Source organism: Chelonoidis abingdonii, chromosome 7 (genome assembly GCF_003597395.2).
Source record: "Chelonoidis abingdonii isolate Lonesome George chromosome 7, CheloAbing_2.0, whole genome shotgun sequence".
NCBI classification, from domain to species: Eukaryota; Metazoa; Chordata; order Testudines; family Testudinidae; genus Chelonoidis; species Chelonoidis abingdonii.
Genome location: NC_133775.1, coordinates 88661758 through 88687432, shown reverse-complemented (window position 1 = coordinate 88687432; position 25675 = coordinate 88661758). Strand labels below are relative to the sequence as shown.

Below are 25675 nucleotides of genomic sequence, written 5' to 3'. Positions count from 1 at the left end.
AGATTGCTTTACTTCTATGAACACATTAAATATCATAACAGAAAAAGGACATTGCAGAAAGGAAGAGCTCTGGCATATCTGAAGTAGGAAAAGTCACCTTCTCTTGACTGACTTCATCCTATGGATCCTCTTTTTTCTACTATCTCTCTGTGCCATACCCAGTATCGCAGTCCCTAAGTTCCATGACTTATTGCTAAAGTGGACAGGAATAGCCTGAGATGGAAAATGGGTGCATGTGATAGGCATGTGTGAGTGAAGGTCTGAAGGGTATAAACACCTGAGGAGGGTGCAGAACTGGCCAGTCTGGACCAGGGGGGAACCTAACTTGGAGTAATGGGGATGGAAAGAGCTCAGGGATATTTAAGATGATGAGCGGGATAAGTTTCTCAGCAGTGACATCCATTAGCATAGAATATCAGGGTTGAAAGGGACCTCAGCAGGTCATCTAGTCCAACCCCCTGCTCAAAGCAGGACCAATCCCCAACTAATACATACCAGCCAGGGCTTTGTCAAGTCTGACCTTAAAGACCATTAAAGAAGGATATTCCACCACCTCCCTAGGTAACCTGTTCCAGTGCTTCACCACACTCCTAGTGAAAAAGTTTTTCCTAATATCCAACCTAAATCTCCCCTCACTGCAACTTGAGACCATTACTCCATGTTCTGTCATCTGGTACCACTGAGAACAGTCTAGATCCATTCTCTTTGGAACCCCCTTTCAGGTAGTTGAAGGCAGCTATCAAATGCCCCCTCATTCTTCTCTTTTGTGGACTAAACAATCCCAGTTCTCTCAGCCTCTCCTCATAAGTCATGTGCTCCAGCCCCCGATCATTTTTGTTGCCTTCCACTGGACTCTTTCCAATTTTTCCGCATCCTTTTTGTAGTGTGGGGCCCAAAACTGGACACAATATTCCAGATGAGGCCTTACCAATATCGAATAGAGGGGAATGATCACTTCCCTTGATCTGCTGCTAATGCCCCTACTTATACAGCCCAAAATGCTGTTAGCTTTCTTGGCAACAAAGGCACACTGTCGACTCATATCCAGCTTCTTGGCCACTGTAACCCCTAGGTCCTGTTCTGCAGAACTGCTGCCTAGCCATTCAGTCCCTACTCTGTAACAGTGAATGGGATTCTTCCGTCTTAAGTGCAGGACTCTGCACTTGTCCTTGTTGAACCTCATCAGATTTCTTCTGGCCCGGTCCTCCAATTTGTCTAGGTCCCTCTGTATCCTAGCCCTACCCTCCAGAATATCTGCCACTCCTCCCTGTTTAGTGTCATCTGAAAACTTGCTGAGGGTGCAGTCCACACCATCCTCCAGATCATTAATGAAGGATATTGAACAAAACTGGCCCCAGGACTGACTCTTGGGGCACTCCGCTTGATACCAGCTGCCAACTAGACATGGTGCCGTTGATCACTGCCCATTGAACCCAACAATCTAACCAGCTTTCTATCCACCTTATAGTCTATTCATCCAGCCCATACTTTAACTTGCTGGCAAGAATACTGTGGGAGACTGCATTAAAAGCTTTGCTGAAGTCAAGGAATAACACATCCACTGCTTTCTCTTCATCCACAAAGCCAGTTATCTCATCATAGAAGGCAATTAGGTTAGTCAGGCATGATTTGCTCTTGGTGAATCCATGCTGACTGTTCCTGATTGCTTTCCTCTCCTTGAAGTACTTCAAAATTGATTCCTTGGGGACCTGCTTCATGATTTTTCCAGGGAGCTGAGGTGAGGTGACTGGCCTGTAGTTCCCTGGATCCTCTTTCTTCCCTTTTTAAAAGATGGGCACTACATTAGCCTTTTTCCAGTCATCTGGGACCTCCCCCGATTGCCATGAGTTTTCAAAGATAATGACCAATGGCTCTGCAATCACATCCACCAACTCCTTCAGCACCCTCAGATGCAGCGCATCCAGCCCCATGGACTTGTGCTCGTCCAGCTTTTCTAAGTAGTCTTGAATCACTTCTTCCTCCGCAGAGGGCTGGTCACCTCCTCCCCATGCTGTGCTGCCCAATGCAGAAGTCTAGGAGCTGACCTCATTCTTGAAGACAGAGACAGAAAAAGCATTGAGTATATTAGCTTTTTCTACATCCTCTATCTCATTCAGTAAGGGACTCACACTTTGCTTGACCTTCTTCTTGTTGCTAACATACCTGAAGAAACCCTGCTAGCTGCAACTCCAAGTGTGAGTGTTTGGCCGTCCTGATTTCACTCCTACATGCCTGAGCAATATTTGTATACTCCTCCCTGGCCATTTGTCCAATTTTCCACTTCTTGTAAGCTTCTTTTTTGCGTTTAAGATCAACAAGGATTTCACTGTTAAGCCAAAGCTGGTCACCTGCCATATTTACCATTCTTTCTACACATTGGCATGGTGTGCTCCTGCACCTGAATAAGGATTCTTTAAAATACAGCCAGCTCTCCTGGACTCCTTTTCCCTTCATGTTATTCTCCCAGGGGATCCTGCCCATCAGTTCCCTGAAGGAGTCAAAGTCTGCTTTTCTGAAGTCCATATGGAATAGTCTCTCAAGTGGAGTACCACTACCTGGGACATCTGAAATTAGACTGACAAAGCAATGGGAAGTGTGCTTTCGGGAACAATCCAGCATTGGCAGAGAGATGACTTGGGTGAATTAATAGGTCTTTACCATCTCTAATGTCTAAGATGAGGAACGTATGAGTCAGAGAAGGAGTGAGTTAGGGAAGGGTTCTCTTCACTGAGAATGATTATGCTCCTGAGTGCTGTTCAGCAGGATTTACTTCTGACAAAAATCACCAATCATTCCATCTCATCCAACTGCCCCCTACTGCTCTCTGAGAGGAGATATGAGGCTCTGCAGTTGTATCCACTGAGATTCTTTGAGCAGCTGTGAACAAAAAGCAAAATCCCCAGTTAAAATATGAACATGTTTTAAAAAACTGTATATATTTCAACACAATGTAACCTGGTATTTTATCATATTGGTACTTGGACACCGTGGTGATGGGCTCTTTATAAATACAAAGAGAACAACAATTGATTAGGTAAGGGGATCTCCATCATCATTTTTCAGCCTATCTAGAGATTTGTCTTTCAGGTGCTTAGCACAACAAATCCACTCAGCCTCCATCTGCGACTCACAGAGCAATAGTCCAATAGCTGAGGGGTACTGAGCTACCATCATCACTGTAAATGGAGGTGGAAAATTCAGGCTGAATTAGCTGATTAAGGTTCCAAGCTAGACTCTAGAGTATGGTGCATAGTGGACAGCAAGAAGTAAGGCTCAAAGGCCCAGATCGGCAAAGGTGTTTAGGCTCCTAATTCCCATTGATTTCAATGGGCGTTAGGACCTTAAATACCTTTCAGGATCTAGGCCAAAATGTTCAGAGGTTGTGTTCATGTAAACACCCAAATTCTGAAGTTTTTTTGGAACTCTTTAGCATCTCAAGTCTGTAGGATTTGTCTGGGAGCTTCCTCCTTTCATCTATGAAGAGATGAGAGATAAATCGTTAGTCATTGTCAAGAGATGTGTGCGGTGAATGTATTAACGATGTGCTAGAGGAACGCAGCATCTATTGTTCTCAGGGGAATCAAAACTGTCATTAGGAAAATGAGGCAGATTACTTTTAAAGTAGCTGGTGAAAGCCGCCATGTTTGCTAGCTCTGTAAGGTGTAGTCATCTTCTTGTGCACAGAATAGGAACATGGGAGTCACCATAACAGATCAGACTAATGGGCTATCTAAGCACAGGGACAACAGCAGCAAAAGCTTCTAACGTTCCTTTCTCCTACCTCTGAAGGACCATGTTTTGGTGCTGAGCCTTCATCCTCATCAAGTCATTGTTCTCTCTGAGGCTGACAACAAGGCGGGCAATTATGACAACAGTGATAGTGCATTTTGGGATGTGGATACCTCTCTGTTTAGGACACAATTGTACTTCAGTGGCTCATTTGACAAAGACCACCAAACCAAGACATCAATGGCTAATTGCTTTCAGTTGTGGTGCTGACCTGGGCTGGATTCAAATGAGTGCTCTAGAGGAAAAAAGCTCTGCACCCCACAACCACCCTCCTGAGTGCTCTCTCCCCTGGATAATGTGGATTTAAATTTTGAACTAACAGTATTTTAATATGTTCCATGGCCTGTTACAGAGAGAGATTATTTGCATACAACTAGAGCAGACATGCAGATGTACAAGCCACACTTGCACACAGGTTTGATTTGAGAGTTCAGATCTCTTCTAGGTCACAAGAAAAAGCGAATTTACTGCTGTCATCTGAAATCAAACCAGGTCTACCTTAGCAATATCACTCCTAGCAATCAATCACTGATCAACAGGGAATGGACTTTGAAGGCCCAGTCCACTGCTTCTTGAAGCCAATGGAAAAACTCCATTTGTCTTCAACAAGGGAAGGGTTGAGGTCTAAGACCATAGAACCCTGTATTTGGCGTGTCTCCACATCTTGTGAGGTCTGAAACAACTGATGTGCTGAAGGCTTCTTGTTGATGGAGGGAATGTGAAATGCTGTTACCGGTGAATGGGCTGGCAGATGGAGAGTGCTGCTGTTGCACTGAGAGCACCTTCCATTGTGATTTGTGCTCAGCAGGAGGGTGTAGATTTCAAATGAGAGTCTGGTTTATAAGCAGTGCTGTATTTGATACCTGCCGTGTGACTATTATAGCATGGAATGGGATCCAGCATTTGATGAGGCAAAGAGAGAGAGAGAGAGTATATGTGTTCGAGAGAGAGAGACAGAGAGAGGTGTTTATTGCCCTGCTAGCCAATAAAGCAAATTAGAACTGAACCAAGCATTTGATTTTCATTGCTGCTATATACATATTCCATGCAAGAGCTTATTGCCTCTCTCCCCAAAACTTTGACCTTTGAAAGAACTTCTTGGCTGTAATTCATACTGAAATCTTTGCTCTGAATGACAGCCATAGTTCCATAGTTATTTCCATTTATTGAGAAAAAAAGAATCACTGCTAGATGAAGCAGATCAAATGTACAGTCTAAGTACTGAGACTTTATATATACACCTGCAATCATCTCTACATTCCGATTTAGCAAATTTTCAACACTTCAGAAACTTCAGTAATCTAGATGCAAGTATTTCCTATGGTACGATGATAAGGAGGAAAATGAGAATCATAACCATGAGGAAGATGCCCTTAGATAACTGCAGCAAAGGCATTCTGCGCAAATATAATCTAATACCAGTTACTTATCTAGTTGGAAACATAAACTCGACTTTACAAATGAAGGCAGGAGGAATTTTAGCAAATAATTGTAGAGTGATTGGAATTTTAAAAATTACTTAATACAGCCTCAGACTGTACTGTACAGAAGGGTATTTTAGCCTAGTCCCATCTTACATGAGCAAAACATTTTAAATTAAACTACATACGTTATTTGGAATAAACTATTATATTAATTCTTTTTTCTTACAATAGCACCTCAAGACCCCAACAAAGACAATGTCCAAATTGTGCTATACTTTACATACAGGTGGCAAGAGACAGCCTCTAGCCCTAAGAGCTTACAATCTCAAAAGGCAAGATGGACAAAGGAAGTATTAATTTCCCAATTTTATAGATGAAGAACTGAGGCACAGAGAAATTAAGTAACTTGCCAAAGGTCACACAGAAAATCTGGCAGATCTCAGAACTGAACCTAGTTCCCTTAAGGTCCAGAACAGTGTCTTAACTCCAAGACCATCTTTTCTTAACAAATTCTTTGAAGAAATCATTTAAGAGCTCAGCTGTTCTCTATTCTGTTAGTGCATAGTCAGTATTTGTAAATAGGGTTAAGATCAGATAGTTTTAGTCTCATGCTTTTCTCTTCTTCTTCTACACTTCTATGGTGTATAAAGCATACAATTGCCTTCTTAGAAGGTTATTATTCAGCTTGACTGTTCTGAGTGGGACCAGACTTCATAGCATCGTGCATGAGGATCTGGGCTGCTGAGCAGAGATAATGGAATGCAGAGCCTTTGCCCTCTCAGTCCTGTCTGTAGTGATTGTAAGTCACTGCCACCGTGGTGACCCACATGAAATGCATCGGTTGTCTCAAACTAGTTTCCTGTTTTTGATAAATCTCTCTCTCTCCTGGGATCTGTGGCAGGGGGACAGCAGTGCCTAGCAATCTCCCTTGAGAGGCCAAGCTGGACTGTCCACACCCATAGAAATGATCCGTCGTCAGGGTCAGGTTTCAAGCACATTGGAGAGAGGCAGTACAGACAAACTTGCACTATTGCTGACCATGCTGTACCTCTCCAGTGGATAAATAAAGAACTTCAGTCTCTGAGGTTCTCAATCCAGCTCACTCCTCCCAACCAGTGAGCTTTGACATATAACATAGGAAAAAGAGGCTCAGTGACCAATGTTTTCTAAAATTCACTCCAGTGCTGTTGATTGGGCTGGAGGTAGGGTGACCAGACAGCAAATGTGAAAAATCAGGACGGGGATTGGCTGTAATAGGAGCCTATATAAGAAAAAGACTCCAAAATAGAGACTGTCTCTATAAAATTGGGACATCTGGTCACCTTAGGTGGAGGCTATAGACTCACCACCAAGTGTTTGATATTCCCCATCCTGTATTCCACTCTTGAGTTTGGATCTCCTGAAAGTTACCATCCAATTATCAGACTGTATTCTTCAATTTCACTTCCTGACATGATGCAGTGAGGTCCTCAGCTGTATAAATCACATTACTTTACCTAACTAAGCTGATGTGTGTTCGACACAGACAAAACTCAAGGAGCCAGATTCACCCTGGTATAACTCCACTGACTTCCATGGGATTGTGCATGTCTGATTGGATGTGGTCTTGAAATGTGCCTGCAGACTGCAGCTAACGTAGAGCCAGTCCACTGGAGCTGAAGCTGGACAGACAGAGTGAGAATTCAGGAAGAGTTCCGCTAATAAAAAGCAGTTGTAGTGTGAAAGTTGCATTTTTGACTATATTTATGTGCATTTTACACACTGCATCACGCTGTCCACTGTGCACTGCTTAAGCCCAAACTATACATTTTCTTTCCTTTAAAAAAATATTAAGGAGACAATAGCCGGTCAAATATACCTTCAAACTTGACTGGGGTATTTTAGGAAATTTTGAATCTTTTCAGGGACATACTGGTGTTGCCAGAGGTATTGTTCGCATTGTGCTAGGGGCCATATAAACATAGAACGAAAAGATGGCACCTGCCCCAAGTGGCTTCCAATCTAACTATAAGACAAGAAACAAGAAATGGATAAAGACAGACAGATGGGGAGCACAAGGAAAGAATGCGATCATACTGGTCAGCCTGGATAAGCTGTGGTTTCAACACACCAGCTGTGTATCCGTTGTCGAGATGTATCCCATTGTAGGATTTGTTTGCTGACTGCTGAAGAGTATAACTTATGTGCATATATGGTTCTAGCTACAAAGGGTGCAGTCAGATACTAGTCTGACTTGTTTAACTGTTTCTTTGCCAGCACTCTGGTAAGGGAACTCTGCACTCCTGCCTCATTAAGCAGTGACTTATATAAAATATGCTTACTGACCATCAGTATGCAATGAAGAGAAATAGTCATGGCAGCAGAGGATGGAGACATTTGTCTGCTAAGCAGACAAATTTAGCTCCCAAGCAGATGCAGGGAGCCAGTCCGAATACTGGCACTAGCAGAGTTTCAACTTGGCACTTCTAGCTTAAAATTTACTTTCCTCAAGCATTTGTGAGAGTAAAACATATGCTAGAATGTTTATAGGAAGTGAGCAAAACGGAGCATACATGTGATTAAAGGAAATACATTCTTAAACATCAGTGAGTGCTAACAGAACAGCTCTATAGTGGTCTCCTAGCTCTTGCATACACTTAAATATCATTGCTGCTTTGGTCCATTCAAAAGAAATTCCTTAAAAATTTGCCACGCAGAAGGCAAAGAAGATCCTAAGGAATTACAGATGTGTATGTGAAAGGGCTAATATATCTTTAACAAACACACCTTCTATAAACCATATGTCTGCCTCTGAGTGAAAGGATGTCAATCATGCAAAGAAACACAAAGATTACAAATCAGAAACCAAAATCTTTCTCTCTCTTGAAGTTAGGGTAAATAAGTAATTTACAGAAAGACGGTCTGCGCAGTTGTACCGGAAACGTTAGCTAGGTTACCAACAGGGAATATGAGATCAATTTAAGATGTTCTGCAACATTAACACATCAGCAAAAAAGCAGAATGAGAGCCAAATTGCAAGCTCAATTACACCCAAGAAATTGTATTCAGCAGGTTCAGAGATTCATAAATTCCAAGGCCAGAAGGGACCACTGTGATCCTCTAGCCTGACCTTCTGTATAACACAAGCCATGGAACTTCCCCAAAATAATTCCTAGAGCAGATCTTTTTGAAAAACCTCCAGTCTTGACTTAAAAAATGCAGTGATGGAGAATGCACCACAGTACTTGGTCAGTCGTTCCAGTAGTTAATTACGCTCACTGTTAAAAATTTGTGCCTTATTTCCAGTCTGAATTTGTCTACCTTCAACTTCCAGTCATTGAATTGTGTTATAGCTCTCTCTGCTAGATTGAAGAACCCATTTTTAAATGTTTGTTCCCCATGTAGGTACTTATAGACTGTAATCAAGTCACTCCTTAACATTCTCTTTGTTAAGCTAACTAAATAGAACTCCTCGAGCCTGTTACTATAAAGCACGTTTTCTAATCCTTTAATCGTTCTTGGAGCTCTTCTCTGAACCCTCTCCAGTCTATCCACATCCCTTTTGAATTGTGAACAGCAGAACTGGGCACAGTATTCCAGCAGATGTCACACCAGTGCCAAATGCAGAGGTAAAATAGCGTCTCTATTCCTATTCTCGAGATCGTTTATGCATCCAGGGATCAAATTAGCTCTTTTGTCCACACTGTCACAGGGTGAGCACATGTTCAGGTGATTATTCACCACAACTCCCAAATCTTTTTCCATCAGAGTCACTGTTTCACGGGGTAGAGTAGGTGGTATTGTCCTCCTTAACATCCTGTAACGATTTTCAACTGTTGCCCAAATATGGCGGTTCAGTTTCCCTAGCTGGAGGCCTGAGTCATTCCGTTCTGAGCCTGCAAAGAGAAGGAAGCCAGTTTGTTCCATGAAGTCCACACACTTATTAAGAGTGGAGCAGTGATAAGCACGGGAACCATCTGTGATTAGTATGTTCCAATATAGGTTTGGACCCACAGATTAAAAATGCCTCCAAATGTGGAGGAAGAACTGGAACTTCTGCCTGGTGATGGATCTTCTTATATCATTGGGCCAACAGCCCAATAAGAATAGGTTGTGAGGTGAATTTTTTGTCTTGTTTTACCTATTTTTATAATTATCCCTTCACTTTTGCTCTCCATCTTCCTTACCACAGACCCTGTAATGCTTGCTCATATGGAGTCATAAGGGGAAAGGTGTGCCTTGCTTATTAGTGCCACAGTAAATAGCCTGAAGATGTAGAATCTTGATTTTCCCAGATGGATTTGTTGAAGGCTAATCTGTAATTATACCATAATGTGCAGAGAAAGAGCTGGTCAAAATTGTGCTAGCAAGATTTTTTTTTAATGAAAAGTGCAGTTTTTGTTTAATCAAAATGTTTCACAATTTGCATTGAATATTTTCCATTTTCCGTTTTGTTTCCTTTTGAACTGAATTTTTCTTTTTGATCTGGTTGGCAAAGAACAAAAATGTCAATTCAAAACAAAATGGGGAAGAATTTGTCCAAATTAGGCTGCGTACTTGATCAAGCAGAACGTTCCAATCTAACCCAGCCTGATAACCGGATTAAGCATACTCCTGCATTTCAAACAAACAAACAAACTAAGAGTAACAACCTACCAGGACTTAAAGTCACTGCTGTTTGCACCCTTTGGGTTCCATGTAGGTTGCTATGGCAGGTAAATCCACATATTGCAATTGAAATGAAAACTTAATCACATATGACCGCTGTTCACTTCCATTGCATAACACCACAAATATAGGCTACGGAGGGGGCTTCTGTTTTTAATGAAAAATTCATAGCAGCTTCATCAGCAAAGAATATGTGACTAAAGAGGGAAGCAAATCAAAATTAAGGTATAGAATTAACATCAGTGGAAATTAATTCTAAATATGGTAAGGACAGTTCACTGGTTAGGGTGCGAGCCTGGGACGCAAGAGACTCAGGTTCAGTTCTCTGCCACAGACTTCTTGTGTTGCCTTGGCCAAGCCAATTAGTCTATGTGAGCCATAGTTCCCCACCCATTAGATGGGGAGAATCGCACATCCCTATCTAACTGGATGCTATAACTTACAGTATAAATACGTTCAAGATTGTGCAGAACTTAGATGGAGGCCATATAAATAACATAGACAGGAGTTACTCTGGATTTTCCCTGATGTAACTTAAAGAATCAGTTGGGCCTGATTCTTAGCTCCTTACACACACAGCCTCCAAATGTGATATGTTTCAATGTATGCAGTATTGTAGTCACCATCTTGGTCCCAGGATATTAAAGAGACAAGGTGGGTGAGGTAATATCTTTTATTGGACCAACTTCTGTTGGTGAGAGAAGAAAGCTTTCAAGCTCTGTGTAAGCTCAAAACTTGTCTCTTGATCCAGTTAAAGATATTGCCTCACCCACCTTGTCTCTCTAATATGTTAGAGTGGTCTAGTGAGTATAGCGCAGAACTGTTGGTCATTGAATCCCTGTGTGACCACTTCACATCTTTGTGTCCCATCTGTTTACAGAGAAAATAATTGTTATCTACATGAGAGTAAGTAGGTAAGTATCATTTAATCTTTAAAAAGCACTTTGTAGTCCTTGGATGAAAGATGTTACGTGAGTGCAGATAATTAGTGATTAATATTATTATTCTAATCTACCGCAGGCTCTGCTTGCTTTTGGACCAGCACAGTTAAACAGGAGTAAGGAGTATACCTTGTATATTCTGCGTCCCTGAAGAAATTTGGAATGTGTAACTATTTCTTCAACATTGTCGGGGTAAAATTTTCAAAAGAACCTACGTGGCTTAGGGCCCAGATCCTCAAAGTCACTGGGAGTTCAACGGGAGTGAAGTGCCTAAATACCTTGGAGGATCTGGGCCTTAGATGAACCTAATTTTCAGTGAAAGTCAGTACAACTTCAGGTGCTTTTGAAAATGCAGTTTAGGCTCCTGTGTCACTTAGGTGCTTTTGAAAATTTTACTCCATAGCTTTTTGCCAGGCATTTTTCTAAGTATCACAGCTGAGAATTAAGTGAACAGAAGTACTAGGAATTCAAGTCAGCAGGGCCTGGTGAAATTCATCCTATGGTATGTAAGGAACTAGTTATCTAACTAGTTATCTACTGGAAAGAAGAGTGGAGATAAATGAGCAGGGAGAGGAATGAGTGGGCTGGAGGTGGAGCAGCTCATCGTCCCTTTTCCAGCTTCATAGAAGTCATTTGCGAAAGATAACACAGCCATGGGCTGCTTAACCTTGCCCATGAAGTCCCCACTCACACATCCTGGGATCTCTGGGAGCTACTGTGTTTCCCTTAACACCGTTAAACATGGGGAATGCTACTTTTGAAAGTGAAGTGTTTCTTTCCTTCCCCCCGCCTTTCCCCCTTTCTAATTCTTTTGCAACTTCTTCCACTTAGGGTTGGGATAAACTTGTGTCGTTGCCCAGAATGCTTCATGGCCCACTCTGCTTCAGCACAGCCTAAATGGTTCTCTTCACTCCACTACTAATGCAGACATGAGTATATCACGTTGTCTGCCCCAAACCTTCCCTACTTTTTCTTACTACATCTGTAACTACTGTAGGAAAACACATTGCAAATTACTGTTTGCTACAGAATAAAGAATCAGAGAGGCCATTTTCCACCTGTGCCTGAAACAGGAATAAAGCAGAACAGATGCTTGATGGCCTGGAATAACTACCTTACACAATCATCTTAATCACATCTCTATTTTTTTTATTTTTATTTTATGTTGCAATTGTGAATTATGTTGTTTGCATTTGTAATTATGAGGCCAAACAGATGGTGGAAGGCTTATTTCAGAATGATATATCCATTAAAATAACCTACTCTGGGCTGCCAAGTGATTGTTCACTGTAATTCTGATGCACTATAGCAAAGGGTTATTTTGCTCTCTCTCTCTCTCTCTCTCAATGCATCAGAATGGAACAGCTTTGAGAAATAGACACTATATTGGGTGATTGTTATAAAAGGGGTGTTGTAAACAGCTGCAATGGGCCAGCCCGGAATATGTCTGTTTGCCAGAAGATGGGAATGGATGACAGAGCCTGGATTGCTTGATGATGACCTGTTCTGTTCATTCTCTCTGGGGCACCTGGCATTGGCCGCTGTCAGAAGACAGGATACTGGGCTAGATGGACTTTTGGTCTGACCCAGTAGGGCCATTCTTATGTATCAGTCTCCTAAGAAAAGGCAGGGATAAAAGGTTATTAGACCAGCACAGTTTTCAACCCTAAGAGGTGCCCTCAATTCCTGATTCACCTTGTTTGCTAGGTTCCAGTTGTATATGGCCACCAACCCGCCCACCTCCCCTCTTGTTCTGATTTCACTCAAACTGCTCCTACTGCAGTTTGTCTGCATAATATAGTTGGGACTTAAATTGTCTTGAACCTGTTAAGATCTAATCATAGACAAAGTCCTAGGTCTTCAAATTTTTCAGCATCCTTGGGATGCTTCTATCTCTGTTGCCTTTCAGGACATCCTGCTTAAGGACATCCTGCCTGCCTTTATCTACCCACAGTGACAGGGTTCTCAACATGTCTGACAATAGCAGAGGCTCCTTGGAATCTCCTACTGGGATTGGAAGTGGCCATCTGTCAACCAGGCTCCTTTTTTGAAATCTCATTTCACCATCTCCCTCTTCGTTATTTTGTGGGGTGCTTCAACTCTTCCATCTACTGGGCATTCTGCTCAGACAGACAGTAATGTGCATTTGAGATCTTCTGGATTAGTTTGTCTCTGAGCCTTCTGTGCCACTAGTTTTCATATGAAGACTTCAGGATCTGATCTAACAAAAATAAAGGCAGAGGTGCAGTGTCATGGCCTCTTTAAGTTGCAATGGTCTGTAGTGACCCAGCTGTGAGTGTTACCTACATTCCAGTCCCCTCACCACACCCTATGTATGTGCATTTGCTTCCTACTTCGGCACACAACTCCATAACAATTACCATAGTCCATTACATTAGGTATGTTTGAGGGCTGCCCAGTTTAACTGCCTTAAGTTGGTAAGCTGTTCCGAAATGAAGCTTCTCTCATCAGACAGGTTCTTCACAGCCCTCATGAGGAGAGAAACGGCTGAAGCCTTTGTTCCTCCTCCACTCATCAGTTAGAACACCAGAGGAATCAGCATCACTCCTGCTCACAGCTATGACACAGCTGCAGGATCCTTTAGTACTTCACTGATGCAGTGCAAATACTTTCAGGGCACAGATGGAGAACTAGGTGTAACGATACAAGGCTGCTGTTGCGTTGAGCGCCCAGAGTGCAGGGGCAGAGGCGGAGCAGGGAGCAGCTGAAAGGCCGGTTGCATTTGCTACCAAGCTTCATTAGGGATCCCTGAGATCACTACTATTTCTGGTTTATTTAAAAATGTATTTTAACTTGAAGCCTGCTAACGGTCATGTAGCAAGTCTATGTAACTGCATGTTCCTGGGAGAGTTACACTGAACCTCCCTCCTCCAGTCGCTCCAAGCATCTGTTACACCCACTTGTTGTGTCTTAAATTAGATTGTAAACCCTTCAGGGCAGACACGGTCTTTTAATATGTCTGGCCAGAGCCCAGCACGGTGTGGTTTCTATCTGGTGCTACAGTGCTGCAAATAATAATATGTTCATCTCTCCTAGAGTTCAGATTTAAAATTTTCTTGGTACCCAAAGCCCAAGGTGGGGACAGATTATTTTTAAACAGGTGTATTAAATAGCAGACAGAATGTTCTTACTATGTACTAGGGGCTGGTGTATAGTGAAAACTTACATTGGCATAGCTATGTCTCTCGGGGTGTGAAAAATCCACAGCCTTGAGAGATGTTGTTAAACCAGCCTAACCCCTGGTGTAGACAGTAGAAGAGAGAACCCCTCCCACTGCTGTAGTGAATGCCTACACTGAACAGCTACAGCACTGCAGCTGTGCCAGCAATGCCCCTTTGCCATGTACATTGGCCAAACAGGGCAGTCTCTATGGAAAAGAATAAATGGACACAAACCTGCCATCAGGAATCCTAACATTCAAAACCCAGACAGCACTTCAATCTCTCTGGTCACTCAATAACAGACCTAAAAGTGGCAAATCTTCAATAACTAAAACTTCAAAAACAGACTCCAAGGTGAAACTGCAGAACTGGAATTAATTTGCAAACTGGACACCATCAAATTAGGCCTGAATAAAGGCTGGGAGTGGTTGGGTCATTACAAAACCTAAACCTAATTTCCCCCTACTGTTACTCACATCTTTTTGTCAACTGTTTGAAATGGGCCACTCTCATTACTACTACAAAAGGTCTTTTTCCTCCCTTGGTATCCTACTTTTAATTGAATTGTCTCGTTAGACTGACCTCACACTTGGTAAGGCAATTTCCATCTTTTCACATATTTATACCTGCTCCTGTATTTTCCACTCCATGCATCTGATGAAGTGGGTTCTAGCCCACGAAAGCTTATGCCCAAATACATGTGTTAGTCTCTAAGGTGGCACAAAGACTCCTTGTTGTTTTTGCTGATACAGACTAACACAGCTACCACTCTGAAACCAGTCCCAAGTAGATACTCACAAAACTAACACAGCTACATGCAGAACACAAATTTTCAATGTACGTGGAGAAGCAAAAATATGCATGTACAAACACAAAACAAACATGCACATATAGAGACTTTTACTACCCTCAAGGGATAAAAGAAAAACCCCTATCTATCTCTATAAATGTTGATGTTGCAAAACGGTTTCCTTCATTTTCTAGGTGGGGGACAGAATTAACAACCCCCCAATCAAATCAAATCTTTTCAAGCCTAGTCTGTAAGTAACTGCAGAATTTGTTATAAGTCTTCAACAAATGTTTCCCCACCACAACAACAGAAACCAGGCTCCCGTGAATTGAAAATAAAGTTTCCTATTCAGCAAGCACTTGATACTATGAACAGGCAGATTTGGGGGTGATTACCAAACGGAGAGCAGATGTGGCTGCACTACCTGGAATAGGTTTAGGGAGGCTGAGCTATTCTCTATCAATCTGTCCTCAGCAAGGCTGAGATTGATGCTTTTGCCATGCTTGGAGTGTTCTGGGTATTTCATTTTTGGATTTTTTCCTCTGCTGTTATTACACTTTGGGAATAAATATTTTTATTTGTAAAGGTTAACAAGACTGGAGCCAATGATAAGCCCAATGTTTATTCAAAGGCTTCGGAAAGTGCAGGTAGTTGCCACGCATGAGTTCCCCTCTGTAGTCTATTAGTGAGACAGCTCCAGCCAGCAGGGGCCATCTTCACACCCCAGCGGTTTTTCATGTGCTGTGCCTGCTAATGCAACCCAAATCCTTGCACATTGTTCATGACATTGTTCTGAGTGTGGAGCAGCCCCCTGTCCTTGCGGTAGCCACCAAGGTTAATTTAATGTAAGATTACAGACTTGAATCAAGCCAGGGTCCTTGAGATGGATATGAGTGCTAGGGGTAGGCCTGGGCTATTGTTAAAGTTAAGGGCACTGATTCATAACTGTTCTACAGCACTTTTACATTGTCTCTGCAGGTGTAAAATGCTGTAATGCTGTATGTGGCCGCTGGGGAATTCCCCTGGTGTAGGGGGCATCCTGGGCACGTAGAGTCAGTGTAGCTAGCCTTATACTACCCTCACTGAGACCAGGCACAAGGGGCATGCCAGGGAATGGGGACAGAAACGTTCCTGTTCTCCAGCTAGTATTGCCTGCTAGAAGGGCCCCAGCACTCTATGTTGTGCTCCACTATCAACAGCAGCCCACAGAAAGAGGAGGTGCAAAAGTGTCAAGCCACTATTTACCCCAGCCTCTGGTCCATACTCAGAATGGGAGTTGGGATGAATTTGACCCTTTGACTAGAACAAATCCTGGCTCTAATGTTGGGCTCAGGGCTAGAATTCACATCCAGGAAGCTCAGGCACAATGGCACATTGAGCTTCATTCCAGTGTTAGCTCATATAATTCTTGCAGGTGACACACTATCCTGGGCTGTCACCTCGGCGAGATAGCTTTCCAGGGGCATTTCTTCTAGGGCAGAGATGCCCACCTTTGCTTCTGCTGGCTTCTTTCCTGCTTTGGTTTTAATACCGTAAAGCCCCATAAACAATCTCCTAGACTCACCCACCATGATGACAGATAATTCTATAGGGAGCCTCCTAACTAGTTCATTAAAGTTTCAATGTTCCCATTGGAAGGAGCAAGATAAGCAGGCACACCAGACTTCCACTGTTCTGGGGACTATTTTGCAGCACAGGGTACCTGGGGGGAGCCAAAAACTACTAACTATCTTGGCTTTGCTTCCCTAATTGTACAAATCAGTGTGGGTGTGTGTGTGTGTGATCAGCTGAGAGTTGAAGGGAAACTGCAAGAAAGTTATATCTTATTGGTGATTATTTTCCTTGTATTTGGTGAATTCCTAAGATATTTTAGGATCACAGCCTCCTCATTTCTATCATGAATCTGTCAAGGATTTATCCAAACAGGCCCCTCAACTGTGCTGAAAGCTAATTCCAACCATTTAATTAAAAAGTCCATTGTACTGTCAGAAACAGTGTGTGCTGCAGAAGCAATTATCTCCAAATTGGTCATTATCACAATTAAAATACCATTTTGCAAGCATGCAAACAGCCTGAGGCAGAAGTTCCTTTATGGGTAATAATGGCTCTACTTTATCAGGCATTATTGCTGGGTGATGCTGTTTGTGGTCTGAAATGAAATGACAATAAGCACTCTTTACTGAGTTAGGGGAGGAGTCAGCTTCATCCAGGACAGGGAGCTATTTCTCATGGAGTTTGATATATCAGCATTTACAGGTCCCATATTAGAGACTCACTGTAGGTAGTAGAGCTGAGCAAATAATTTGCAGTGAATAATTTACTCAATGAGTTTAGCCTCTTTTTCTGTTCATTGATTGTGATTTCCTCAGATTTACACATTTATCCTGACTATTCAGCATCCACGTAGTGTGGTTTAGTAGTGATTGGTGAGATAAGTCACATGGCATGTTGTTTCCCGCAAGTGCTTCAAGTGTGAGTGAATATCAAATTCAGTTGCACAAATGCTTGTCCATTTCAATTTGAAATGTGCTTTCTGTGAATGTTTGTGCCTGTAAAGGGAAGATGATAATCCCAGAGAGCAGATTGAATAAACTGTTGTAATCTGAGAAGGGAGGGGCCTTATGATCTTCTACATCTGGATTTTTAAAGTTAGCACTGTAACAATTAAGCAGTCTAACATGTCATATGAAAGGAGAAACCACTGAGAAACTATCACATAGCACAGTAGTCCACCAGTGGAAAAGCCCTTACGCTGCATATTTATGAAATCTCCCAGGCGTTAATAATACAGAACATCTATTATTCCCTTGTTTTAGTTTTCACACTATGGCATGATTGCTCATTGTGATACAGAATGCCCCCATATGCCCATCTTCACAGATGGCAAACAGTTGGAATTTTTGGACCAAGCACAAGAAGCAACATGAAAATAAATTTCTGCCCTGAGAGATTCTACAGCACACTAACAATTTCTCTTTAGCTTGCACATTTTTCATACAGATGGCACCTTCTGCTAAAATGCTGAACATGGACAATTCCTTTCTGACTACAAGCAGAGATGGATGATATGCTGCCTCCTTTGGGTGCCTTGTATGAAACCACTTTTCAATAGCTGTCTCTCCTGCTGCTGAACAGACTGTGCATCATTCTGCAGCATGGCTGCCTTGCTCACAGAGCACATGGTCTCTCTTAACTCAGCTGTAGCACAGATCCTGGCTTGCTGATGTTTCCTTGATAGAGCTTCTTGCACAAATGTGTTCAGTCTGACTCGGCACAATATACAAAAATCAAGTCTTTGCAAATTGTTCTTATATTTTTAATACCAGAAAGAACCATTATGTTAATCTTATCTGACTTCCTGTCTAGCACAGGCCATTGCATTTAACCCACTAATTCCAGCTTCAAGCCCGTATCTTGTGGTTGAGCTAGACCATATTTTTAGAAAGCCATCTGATCTTTATTTTAAAGATTTCAAGTGGTGGGGAATCCACCCCATCCCTTGGTAAGCTATTTCAATGGTTATATCCACATGCATAATGATCAGTATTAAAACAGCTGATAGATATATTAGAAATGAGCTTGAGCCCGGACAAATTTAGATCCAAAGCCAGTCTTCCCCAAAGTTTGAGTGTGTTCATATCCCAGCTTTTGGTTTAGGCCCTTTTCTGTTACACAGACCCTAACAGATAGGTACTTAGTACATGCATCCAAAGGCCCTACTCTGCACAGAGGCGTGTGCAATTCTAGACATTGTGTGGCTAGAGTGTTATAAGAACAAATCTTGGGTCTAATGCTATTTGCCTCCCCTCTTCACGCATGCTAAAGTAGTAGAACTGATCATATTCCTTTTTAAACATGCACTTTAGGACTGGGTAATTGTTTCATAGAATATCAGGATTGGAAGGGACCTCAGGAGGTCATCTAGTCCAACCCCCTGCTCAAAGCAGAACCAATTCCCAACTAAATCACCCCAGCCAGGGCTTTGTCAAGCCTGACCTTAAAAACCTCTAAGGAAGGAGATTCCATCACCTCCCTAGGTAACCCGTTCCAGTGCTTCACCACCCTCCTAGTGAAATTTTTTTTCCTAATATCCAAACTAAACTTCCCCCCACTGCAACTTGAGACCATTACTCCTTGTTCTGTCATCTGGTACCACTGAGAACAGTCTAAATCCATCCTCTTTAGAACCCCCTTTCAGGTAGTTGAAAGCAGCTATCAAATCCCCCCTCATTCTTCTCTTCTGCAGACTAAACATCCAGTTCCCTCGCCTCGTCCATAAGTCATGGGTGTCAGCCCTAATAATTTTTGTTGCCTCCGCTGGACTCTCCAATTTTCCACATCCTTCCTGTGCGTGTGCCCACAACTGGACCAGTAACTCCAGATGGCCTCACAATGTCAAATAGAAGGGAATGAGTCACGTCCCTCAATCTGCTGCAATGCCCCTACTTCTACAGCCCAAAATGGCCGTTAGCCTCTTGCAATAAGGGCACAAATTTTGACTCATAATCCAGCTTCTCAGCCACTCTAACCCCTAGGTTCTTTTTCTGCAGAACTGCTGTCTAGCCCATTCGTCCCTAGTTGAAAGGCAGTAAAAACGGGATTTTTCCGGATTCTTCCATCCTCTGTGCACTGTCCTTGTTGAACCTCATCCATGATTTTCTTTGCGTCAAATCCTCAATTTGTTAGGTCCCTCCGTACCTATCCTACCCTCCAGTGTACTACCACTCCTCCCAGTTTAAGTGTCATCTGCAAACTTGCCTGAGAGTGCAGTCCATGCCATCCCTAGTCATTCATGAAGATATTGAACAAACCGGTCAGGACCGCCCTTGGGCACTCTGTTTAAATACCAGCGCCAACTAGACATGGAGTCATTGATCACCGACCTTTGAGCCTGATGATCTAGCCAGCTTTCCATCTATCTTCAAGTCGCATTCATCCGCCCATACTTCTTACTCGCTGGCAAGTATAAACTTGTGGGAGACGTATAAAGCTTTGCTAAAGCAAGAATAATATGTCACACTACTTTCCCTCATCACAGTAGCCAGTTATACTCTGCGTGAAGGCAATTAGAAAATGTGGTAGATCTAATTACCTCGATTCAGTAAAGGCATATTGACACGGTTCACATGGGCGAACGGTTATTATTGGAAAAGATGGGGAGATGAAAGTGTGGTGATAAGGAACTGGTAACAGGGCAGACTCCAGCGGTCTACTGAAGGGTGAAACATGTCAGCCGGGAAAAGGTTATTATGGAGTCCCTCAAGGATCGGTTTGGGCCCCATCTATTTAACCTTTTATTACGACTTGGCACAAAGAGCGGGAATGGCTAATAAAGTTTGCGGAGAACAAAGCTGGGGGGTATTATAACACAAAGAAGGACCGGACTCTATAAAGAAGAAGAATCTGGGGGACACCTTTTAAACTGGACGTAAGGAATAGGATGAATATAATAGTGAAAAGTGCAAGGTCATCACTTAGGGATTATCATATGGAATTTAGATATACATTGGGGACGCATCAGGTGGAAGCAACAGAGGATGAAGAAGGACTGGGGTATGGTTGATAGCAGGATGTCTATGAGCCGCAATGCGATATGGGCCGTTGAAAAAGCAAATGCGGTTTTAGGGTGATCAGTGAGCGGTTTTTATTTCCAGCAAGGCAAGGAGGTGTTAGTACTGTTATATAATCAACAAGTATATAGAAGAATTCATAGCAAACGGAAAAAACAGGTTATTAATATACTACGAACGCAAAAGTTATGAACTACATCCAAAAAAATTTCTGGCAATCCATATTGCCACCGCCCACGAGCAGATTGACCACGATCTCGCAGAATATTGAAAGAAACAGTAAAGCGAAGATTATAAGCAAGATCGATTATCTGATCAGACTTGTTATATATTATCAGGAAGAGAGGCCGGCAAGGCCGCTGGTGAGACCTCCACGCTGGAAGTATTGTGTGCAGATTCTGGTGTCCCATGTTAAGAAGGATGAATTCAACTGGAAGCAGGTTTTCAGCCGCACGGGCTAACCTAGATGCATCTGAGGAATGAAAACCTTCTTTTGAAGGGCTCAAGTTATCTTGCTTGTTTAGCCTGGTCCAGAAAAAGGCTCCGGGGGGATAGTGCTTGCTCTATATAAATAATATCAGGGGGATACGTTAGGGAGGGAGAAGAAATTATTTAAGCTTAGTACTCATGTAGGCAAAGGAACAAATGGGTACAAACTGGATATTAGGAAGTTTTTAGACTTGAAATTAGAACGAAGGTTTTGAACCATTAGGGGAGTGAAGTTCTGGAACAGCTTCCGAGGGAAGTAGTGGGGCAAAAGAGCTTATCTGGGCTTTAAGAACTAAGCTTGATAAGTATATGGGGGGATGATATGATGGGAATCTTTCTTGGGCAATTGTGCTTGGGATTATCAGCAGATACAGTCTGCTCAGTGCGTCTGTGAGGGGATGTTGACAATTGGATGGTATCTGAGTTACTGGCAGAGAAATTCATTCCTGTCGCTGGCTGGTGAAGTCTTGCCCCATGCTCAGGGGTTAGCTGATCGCCATAAGTTGGGGTCGGGAAGGAATTTTCCTCGCGGGCGGCTTGGGCAGGGGCCCTGGAGGTTTTTCCGCTCCTCTGCAAGCGTGGGGCATGGGTCATTGCTGGTGGATTCTCTGCAGGCTTAGTCTTCAAACCACAATTCTGAGGAGCTTCAATAACCTCAGGTCATGGGTTTAGGGGTTGTTAAACTGGATCGTAGGGTTCTGTGAGCTTGCTTTGTGCAGGTTCAGACAGATGATCATATTGGTTCGGCTTTCTGACCCTACCAAGTCTATGAGTTATAGGATTTTATTTTTTTTTTTTTTTTTTTTTTTTTTAGTCAGACATGACTTGCCCTTGTTGAATCCATACTGACTGTTCCTGATCACTTTCCTCTCCTCTAAGTGCTTCAGAATTGATTCGTTGAGTACCTGCTCCATGGTTTTTCCAGGGACTGAGGTGAGGCTGACTGGCCTGTAGTTCCCCGGATCCTCCTCCTTCCTTTTTGTAAAGATGGGCACTGGCTCTGCAATCACATCCGCCAACTCCTCTAAAACCCTCGGAAGCAGCGTGTCCAGCCCCATGGACTTGTGCTCGTCCAGCTTTTCTAAATAGCCCTGAACCACTTCTTTCTTCACAGAGGGCTGGTCCCCTCCTCCCCATGCTGTGCTGCTCAATGCAGAAGTCTGGGAGCTGACCTTGTTCATGAAGACAGAGGCAAAAAAACCCTCATTTTTCCACATCCTCTGTCACTAGGTTGCCTCCCTCATTCAGTAAGGGGCCCATACTTTCTTTGACTCTCTTCTTGTTACTAACATGCCTGAAGAAACCCTTCTTGTATCTCTTAATATCTCTTGCTAGCTGCAACTCCAAGTGTGATTTGGCCTTCCTGATTTCACTCCTGCATGCCTGAGCAATATTTTTGTACTCCACAGTTTCAGATGTGTAAGTTTCAGATGAAGAGGAATAAAGGCTTGTTTACATGGACACTTAGGCCAGATCTACGCTACAGACCTATATCGGTAAAACTATGTCACTCAGGAATGTGAAAAATCCACAGCCCTGAGCAACGTAGTTCTACCCCCCATGTAGACCTAATTGTGTTGATGGGAGAAGCTTCTCACATTGACATAGCAACCACCTCTCATGGAGAAGCATTAACTATGCCAGCTTGTTGGAGCCACATGCAGTGCTGAGTCGCTTTGAACATCTGGCCTCACAAGGTGGCCCTGAGAAGTCATTATAATTAATTGCTTCGGTGAACAGTGTTTTTTCCCCTCTAGTTCTGTGCAGCAATTCCATTTTGGGGGGAGTCTGGACTCTTGCAAGGAAGACTGATGATTAGATATGAAATGTTGCAAGGATTTGCATGAGCCACTTTGGCACCAGTTGCTGAGGAGCCTTCTGATCATCTCACACCTATCCCTTTTCACTAAGCATTGCACTCCAAATCCCTTTTACTAGGAGAGACAGAAACCAGAACAATGGGTCTCCAGCAGCCTAAGCCAGCAATGCCACTTGCTGTAGATAAAGCTGTTTTGAGAAGGGCAACGTGAGGCTGCCTGGTAGTTCAGATAGTGGATGAAGAGGCAGAGATGGAGGTCCTTTCCCCCATCCTTCATTTACAGCACCATCAGTTAGGGACCAGAGTCTGCAGGAAATCAATAATTTGTGACTATGAAGTGGAGTTTGGTTTGCAGAATGCTCTCATTTTTCAATTGGGAAAGTGTGTGTATTTCAGGAGTCTCCAGGAGGTTGTAATCCTGCATGGCAATGATCTGATTGGACATGAAATGATCAGTATTCAGGACAGTTGTACTACAAGAACTGAGATTACTAGCAATCAATTGTTTTTAGTGTATGGTTCACATGACTCAGAGGGCTGGTCTCTGTGTCACTTTAAAGGACACATACATTCCAAGCCAAAGCAAAGTGATTTTTTAATACTTGCTTTAAAGAGATTCAATTCTGTGTTGACAACTCAGTCACCAACATCCACCCCAGAGTCCTGGGTCTCCTAATTCATTAGCTTGGTTCCTCATGGGTACTTGTTATAGCTCAGTTCTAGATGAACCGGCAGATTCCTACTTTGCAGGGGTTGGGGTTAACATTATCGTCACAGACATCTTCTGCCATCATGAACAGCGTTTGGATTTACATTTTACTTGGCAGGTGGAGCAGGGAAATGGGATATTAGGAGCACTCTGAAGTCACACCTGCCTAGGTCTCAGACTCTCCTGAGAAAAGAAAAGGCTCACTCTGTCCTTTTCAATTTGCTCTAGTGACTCCTATTTCTTTTGCTTTTCCCCCCTCTAGGTACACAGTTTTACATAATGGGCATCATCAGGAACACGAGAAACTTCCCATCCACAATGACCCAGAATCCCAGGAGTCCTGTTTCTAATGAAGACCCTGGCAGAGGAACCACACACCTGCACACCAGATGATTTTGGAGCAGCAGGACTCTAATGCAAGCTCATTTGTCTGCATTTCCCTGGTGCCTCCTGTATTGATTTGATAGGAATGGCTAACAGCATGAATATGGTGACTGATGAGGCTGAGGAGGGGATGCAATGTGCAGAACAATTGAGGAGACCTCTCTGCTGCTGCAGGAGGATGTCTGGACTTTCTTAACGCAGCAGGGCCTTAATGTCAGTGCTTTACAGAGGTGTGCAGACTTCCATCCCTGTACACAAAGAGCACACACGCAAGCCCTTGCACACACATACCCACACTGAGATTGATGGTTTTTCGCCAGCTGCCATTTTTTGCTGCATGCTGCCTCTTTGTTTTGTGGCCACAATATTGTGATCTTAAAGATTTCAAAGTCTGACTTGAAGCTGTAACGCTGAATGGCAGTAAATGCCTCCTTTGTCTGCTCAAGGTCACACCTACGCCTAACATGGTGCTGTCAGGAGAGACGTAGTGCTTATGTTTTCTTTCTGAAAAGAAAAGGAATTCTTTTCCTTCTCAGTTATCTTCAATGGTGAGATCTGTCAGTGTGAGCTGACAGTTCCCCCTGTCCAGCGCAATATCAAGGGAAACAGTGTTTTCCTGTAGATACTTTCCAGTGAGGGTCCTGACCAAGATCTCTGGTAAAAGAGCCAATGAGCAAAAATAGCCCATGAAGATCTAAAATGCAGCCCACAGAGACATATAATCTTTGATATGGAGACATGGCCCAGCAAGTGCTGCTCTACAGTAGCCAGAAGACAGTAGTCGCAGTCTGCCCCATTTTCTGCCTATTAGATGCAGTAGTTCTTATTTGGGCAAACTTTGGGCATCCTGCCTGTAAAAGAAAGGTTGATCAAGAGACAAAGTCCTTAGGGAATATCAGCCTGTAATAGCTCACTAAGTGCCATGTTGATAAATATATGTCATCTAAAGAGCTCTTCTATCTACAGTTGGAAGACAAACTCCTGCTTGGGTGTTTTGCTTTTTCCTCCCTCCCCTCCCCAACTCCACCCGTGAGGCTTAAAAAAAACAAGCTTCAGAACTTTCAAATGTTGCCCTATGCATCTGTCCTTTTACAATAATCTCATATCCTAGCGACTTCCTGCATGCAGATATTACATTCCTTGTAGGCAGCTTCCTCCTTTGCATGTAAATGACAGGCAACGCTGTAGATCTAGGAACCCTGGGAGTCTGATTTTCGTGCAGTGGGAAATACGCAGGTTCTACACTGTGGGCCTGTAACCTCCTTAGATGAAGATCTAACCCAAAGATGACGGCCTTAGCCTGGAAAACAGAAATGTATTTTGTTACATTGTGTAATCATGTACAGATTTTTTTTAATGTAAAGAAAAAAGTTGACATTATTTATTATTATTTTTAAAAAGAAGTGTTTTTTTCCATTCTAAGCTTCTAAAACATGAGAGTTTAACATATAAATATAAATATTATTTTATTAAATGTTCTGTTGCTATGTGACAGGTATCTACTGTAAAAACAACCTGCTTTGAACAAAGAAAAAGTACTGCTGAGGAGGATGATTTTGTGCATGATAACAGCAAGTAGGTTTCCAGCCATGGTGTCTGATTATCCTTGACTTCTGTGAAACGTTCTTTGCACTTGGAAAAACTCCATGCTAAAGTTTCTCATCCTTTTCTTTTAAAAATCATTAGTGCACTGGCCAGGAACAGCCCTAATTAGATGAAATGGCAGAGCCAAATTTTAATTTAGAAAACCCAAAGAGGTTAGCAGTAGGCACAAAGCTGTTGGCTTTGACACTTCATATTTTACTATGGCTACTGGCAGTAAATATAAGATGTTCTAAGAGAGCGCGTGAGAGACGCAATTTGAGATAAATACTGGTTCATCACAAAGGCCCAGTTCAGTAATCACATGCTTGTGTAGGGGTGGCTTTTCA

At 42.7% G+C, this 25675-nt stretch overlaps 1 protein-coding gene across 4 annotated transcripts in view; it reads left to right on the top strand.

The window, feature by feature from the left end:
* HTR4 (5-hydroxytryptamine receptor 4) overlaps positions 1–24484 on the top strand; it is a 241880-nt gene extending 217396 nt beyond the window's left edge. For 2 of the 4 annotated variants that reach the window (XM_032794386.2, XM_075068092.1), the window contains exon 8: positions 23623–23697. Coding sequence is in view for 1 of the 4 variants with exons in the window: in XM_032794387.2 (XP_032650278.1) it covers positions 23623–23710 (88 nt within the window). In the remaining 3 variants the exon portion in view is untranslated. Of the gene's footprint in view, positions 1–23622 lie in introns of all 4 variants that reach the window. The other 2 variants (XR_012656299.1, XM_032794387.2) reach the window with 2 other exon arrangements.
* The last annotated feature ends 1191 nt before the right edge of the window (positions 24485–25675 follow it).